A 6,000-nucleotide genomic window follows, 5' to 3' on the forward strand; every position below is an offset into this window, starting at 1 on the left:
CCCCTCTCTTTCTCTCTCTCAATCTGTTCCACTGCTCCCTCCCTATCTTTCTCTCTCTCTTTTCTCTCTCTCTTCCTCCTTTCCTGAACATGGAAGGACAAGTGTTATCACCACACTGCAGATGTTTTCTCCTCCAAAAAACCTCCCACTGGCTGCGGCAGGGCCAAACATCTCGTTTCGGCCCATGCAGCATTAAACTTTTTTTCCCGCAGAATTCCAAACCCCATTAGGCTTACTGATATCTCTACCCTGCAAGCCTCTGGAGAGCTGCCACAGCTGGATGTGATCATGACAGTTATGCTGGTATCTCAATCCCTCTAGGTGACAGTGGACAAACTTAAAACATGTGCAAATATGCAGAGAAGACACGTCCAAAAAAAACCCAGAACCATCTGGGATTAATCTTACAGACACAGGTTCAAACAATCTTATTTGACCTGCAAGTTACAGCCCCATAAATCTACATATATGTTGAATCTGACATTCAGTAGGAAAGAATGATGAAAGGGACAGTAATATTTTGTGAGAAACTTCAATCTAGTTTCCTTTTAAAGGTTATTTCTTGCTTTATCGTAACCTAGGAACAGCTGCTCAGCCAAAGAAAGCCAAAGAAATGAACTCATCAAATGTAGCACCTTCAGTTATGTCTGTGCTACAGAGATGACATGAAGTGATGAGCCTTGCAAGCAAACATTATTAAACCCCTAACTGGATACCACTCCCTTTCCAATCAATGCGTAGAGATATGTTAAGAAAAGGCCAAAGGAAAAGATTGCAACCCAAAAAACAGGACTATCAGGAGGATATCAGAAGTGTTCCTACACTGTTATCTCTTCCTGATCTTAATACTTCGATATCAGCCCATACCAAGATCCCCTTTGATACCAGGGGAAAAATAGAAGTGACATATTTATTTTTTACAATTGTTGATTAACAATACACTCTCTGCTAGTAACACATCGCTGTAAAATGTTCATATCATTTGATCATTTACCTGATAACAGTTAATTTTTTGGAGAAAATAAATGTAGGTAAATGATGCATTAATAAACGTACTTGCAAACACCTGGAGAGCATTTTAAGCAGTATCTAAGGCCGACATAACACTGATATCGGAATTGGAACAATACCACTTCCAAGCAAACGTTACGAAACTTCAAACTGGAAATACCTCCCTTTCCATCTGGGCTGCATACTAGAAATATCTCAAATAGGCGAGAAGTCAAGATTGTGTAATTTTCACCAGAATTTTGCAGCATCCCTTGGACCTAATCGTGTCTTGCATGCAAAATGTGCAATTCATGTCAAATCATTTTGTCCTCCGTATGTTTTTCAACCGCAACTATAGCCAAAAGTGTGCAGCAGTCCCTTTCATCCACGTGTCACCTCTGCTAACAGCTCAATTGTGAAGGTACATTTACATCCCCTCCTTTCCTGTTGTGCAGTGTAGTTCTCATATCACAATGACTCTGCAGGATTTAATCCAGGTCCTGTGTGTGTGTGTGTGTGTGTGTGTGTGTGTGTGTGTGTGTGTGTGTGTGTGTGTGTGTGTGTGTGTGTGTGTGTGTGTGTGTGTGTGTGTGTGTGAGTGAGTGTGTGTGTGCGTGTGTGTGTATGTTTTCAACTTAAAAACCTTGGAAAGGAAGCCTGTTAGAGAGAACGGGGGGGGGGGGGGGGGGACATGTGATACAATAAAATGATATGTTTTATGCCCACTGGCACACGGATATAAGCAGAGCAGCGAGCACACGGGAATCCATTAGTGGAACCCGATTATCTCCTGGCTCTGAAATTAATTAAGTGAGTGTAGGGCAGCGATTGTGAGCGTGTGTATTATGTGTTTGTGAGTGTGTTTGTGTGTGTGTGAGAGAGGGGGGGAAATCTGGTTCTCCTTATCTTTTTTTTTTTTTTTTTTTTTTAAATCCTCTGCTGCAGTGAAAGGCAGATGGGGTTGGGAGGTGCGTGATTTGTATATTTCCATACAAGGCCCAAAATTGCTGTTGTTAAAGGGGGTTTACACAGGGACTTTGTGACTCACCATTATCATATAATCTTGCGCCATAACTCAAATGTGCTTCCTATCCTCCTGCTCTTTCCTTCCTTGTTCTCTCCCACCCTTTCCTTCCTCCCTTTCTGCTGTACACTTACACAGACCTTCAGCATGTCCTGAAACCTGCACATGCAGGAGGTTTGTTTCTGGGTTCTGATGTTACTCCTCTCCTGCAGCCTCTCTGCTGGAATGCAGTGTTCAGGCTCAGGTTCACACTGAGGGCGTTCATCTCGATAAGTACAGACCTGGTGGACCAAAGCTGAGCATTTCTTTTCTGTAGTCCCAACCTCTCCCCCTCCTCCTCCTCCCGCTTTTATGAGACAGGGTTACACACAGGTACAATCATGGTGCGATTGCTTTCTTAAATCAGACTTTCCTCTGAGGCCACCGGCTGCAGTCTGGTTTCATATTTTGTTGATTAGTATGAATTTACAAAATCAATGTAGTTCCCAAATGTTGGTGATTTTCAAAAGCAGGTCTTAGTGGTATCACAATCGACATAAACAAATGATATAAATCAATGGATAGACATTTTTCTGCTGCAGTTACTGCTTCTTTACCAACTGTTGTATAAAACAGTTGTATGTACGTTTACCATCACCTGTGTAATGTCAACATGAAATTAAGTTCATGGATGTGTTAGATTAGTTCATTTTCAGGATTAGCCAGGGTGGTTTCTTCATACTTTTAGTCATTTTAAAATAAGAACTGATGCATCAACTATTCAATTGGTCAATCCACAGAAAAAATATTTCCCAAAGTGATCTTTAAAGCCTTGGGTTTGGGCTTTGAGTGGCTTGAGTTTGTACAAAATATTCAGATGTTTATTTGTGTATTTGTTAGGATCCCCATGAGCTGTACCCTAGAACTCAGCCATTCTTCCTGCGGTCCACAGTTGTGACTATGTCAACTTGGCTTTAAAAAGATAATGCTGTTTTTCACTTTTCATTGACAGGACATGGACTGAATGATTATTGGGTTAATTGAGAGATGAATGTTTTATTTGCAGCCCCAACCAAGACGTCTATCGTTGTTTAGAAACTGTGATATCATTCAATTCTGTTTAGAAATGTCAGCACAAATAAAAAAAGAAAAATGTACGAGAGTTCATCTATATACCTCATCACATTCATGCCAAAATAATTCATAAAAATGGAACACTGTCAAAAGCAGACCTGCTCATTGATGTGCAACAATGACTTATGATGTAAAAAGACCTTAAAGGCACAGACAGACAGCTAACACGGGGGAATCTCTCTTATCATCTCTCATCATATAACGTCATATTACCAATCCCTATATGGCATACTACGATGTGATTTGGAGGACAAATATGATGAACATGTACCAAAGATAAAAGAGCACATGTGTCCATATATATTACTACCACAAAAACAACATAGACTTAATATGGTCTAGACTCTAGAGTCTAGACTTACCCTGCTTCATGAATGTTAGACTACATGACATAAAGCTGTTGTTTCTGACATCTCTCATGCATGACCTCTTTTTATCAGGAGAGCTGTCCAGTGTGTCAATTAGCTGAATGCTTTGTGTGCTGAGAGGTAAGTGCTATCACAGCTCAGATACCTGGAGGGCCATGATTGAAACTTGACATACGTGACAACCGTGTAGCAGTGTTTCTGTCCGATCAGCAGGGGATGCTGAATATGGATTTCTCTGTTAAAATTGCTCTGGCTCTAATACAGAGCACTGTTTGTAAATTTAATTTACAAGCAGTGATTATATTTTGATTTGACATCGTCCGAATGCACCAGCAAATTAAAATATGACACCATAAAAGAGAGATCAAAGACATTTCTTTTCCCGATTTGAACATCTCAGCTGAACGAATTAGGAGCAAATTAAGGGAGGCTGACAGTTTTATAAGGACTAATGCCATGGTTTAATCCAGCAAAGCAACCCTCTCACAGTGTAATCTTCAGTGTAAACCTTCATGGGCAGGTCTACTTGTATGAGGCTAAAGCCTGTTTCTCAGCATAGCAGTAATCCCACTAAGGCTCTTAGAGAAGTGAAATTATTTCAGACTGAAAGGAGAGGCTTTATGACTGTTAAAGATCCTACAGTGCAAGATGGCTAATAAATAAACATCTCCCCGAATCCTCTTAAGTTAGAAAAAGACTGAATTAACACACGAGATGCTCCGTGCTCAACGTGAGGTACTCTGAGGAGCAGGTTGGTTCACTTTTCATTTCAAGGTGGGAAAGTACATTTGACCTGCTGGGACTTCATGACTCATCCTCCCTCCTTCCTCCCAATCCTCCTCCTCCTCCTCCTTCACACAGCACCTCCGACACACCACCCTGCTCCTAGCACACACAATTCACCCAATACTCTAACCTAAATTCATGGCTGATGTCTATCAAAGTGGGGTGGGGGGGGGGGGGGGGGGGGGGGGAGAAGATGACACATGATTGAGAAGTTCTTGAAAATGAAAGGTCGCCTCTGTCAGACTTGTGCATCTGCTGTACAGTTGTGACCAGACAGGACGGAGGTGGGAGCAGCTGGTGGCCTATTGATCTGCTGCGCTGTACCAGAGACTTTCAGTATCTCCTCTCCAGCTATTGATGGAGACAGATGCCAATAGGTTGACCCCACATCTCTCATTAGTATCCTCCGGATGGCACTGCATGTCCAATGATTTATCAAAGTCAACCCCCCCCCCCCTTTTGGAGGTGCACATGCCTTCTTTTAAGACATCACGTATGAGAAAAAAAGAGACATGTTAAAGGAGATTATCCTCTGCATTTTTTTTTTAATCTTCTCTGTGCACTTTCATAAAGATGGAGCAGCGATAGAATATGCAGGACTCCATCCTGCACCAGCACTCCTCTTAAGCAAGGATGCAAGCTGGTTTCATCCTCTGACAAGGCCAGATGGGATGCAGTGAGGTGGGATTTGATCTCCATCCTCCTTCCACAGAGCAAAAAAAAAAAAAAAGGCCTGTGTGACAATTTTCATACAGGCCCAGACTTGACGCAGCGAGTCTAAATACAGTAAAACACAGCCTCTTTCTTGCGTGTTCTGAGAGTGAGCTTCCACTCATATCTCAGAGAGGGATTCGCAATTTTAATTCCTGCCATTATCGGTGTATTTTTGTGGACATCGTGCGTCATTACTCTTGTTGACACAGGGACGGTGCTTGAGGATGTATTCACAAATTAAACCTGCCCCAGATAAGGATGCGTGTCAGCATTGTGGAGCTACAACAAACTGTATTCGTGGCGTGTGTAATCACGACATAAAGTAAAAAGCAGCTTTTGGGTCCGATGATGAGTCAAAGTTAAAGCGAAATCTCAATGCGCCATCGTTACATTTGATTCTTACCTCGACATGTTCCCACGCGCAGTAGGACAAAACAGCCATCAATATAGGTATTGCGGTATGTCCCATTTTCTCGCCTCCTTTTGTCTCCTTTTATCGCGAAGTTGCTGTGGTTAAATATCTGACACCAACATACGCTGTCTGGTTACATCAGCTGAGGAGGTGGACACTGCGTTCGTCCTGCGATATCTCCTGCTGCGTCTGCGTCCTGCTCGCTTGTGCCAACGGGTTCTCTCTCCAATGGCAGCCTGGGATTTTCTGAGGATGAAGTCTGACAGAACCAAGCCCTGTTTCTGCGGGTATTTAGTAGAGGCTGCACGAATGGCGTCCAAGCTGTGGCTTGGTGAAGAGTGACATCTGGTGGTCGGAGGTGGAGAATGCAGCGAAGCGTCGTCTGCTGGTTTTCTGCGTCAGTTTTTTTTAAAGGGAAAAGACACCTAAAAATCAGAAACGACTTTATTTACAGTGTTCATTGTGTTCACTATATATATATATATATTTTTACTGAAAAATCATTCAGTATAAATTTGAATATACACAGTGAGTGAAAACATCATTTTCTGTAATGCACTCTGATCAGACTGCCTTTCCATAAATATAACCAT

The 6,000-nt window shown here is 42.1% G+C and overlaps 1 protein-coding gene across 4 annotated transcripts in view; it reads right to left on the reverse strand.

The window, feature by feature from the left end:
• Positions 1–5,670, reverse strand: part of aplp1 (amyloid beta (A4) precursor-like protein 1) — a 38,919-nt gene extending 33,249 nt beyond the window's left edge. For 2 of the 4 annotated variants that reach the window (XM_061050691.1, XM_061050690.1), the window contains exon 1: positions 5,399–5,670. In XM_061050691.1, coding sequence (XP_060906674.1) covers positions 5,399–5,464 — 66 coding nt within the window. In that variant the 5' untranslated portion in view covers positions 5,465–5,670. The remainder of the gene's footprint in view (positions 1–5,398) is intronic. The other 2 variants (XM_061050687.1, XM_061050689.1) reach the window with 2 other exon arrangements.
• Between the last annotated feature and the right edge of the window lie 330 nt (positions 5,671–6,000).

The sequence above is a fragment of the Labrus mixtus genome, chromosome 11 (assembly GCF_963584025.1).
Source record: "Labrus mixtus chromosome 11, fLabMix1.1, whole genome shotgun sequence".
NCBI classification, from domain to species: Eukaryota; Metazoa; Chordata; class Actinopteri; order Labriformes; family Labridae; genus Labrus; species Labrus mixtus.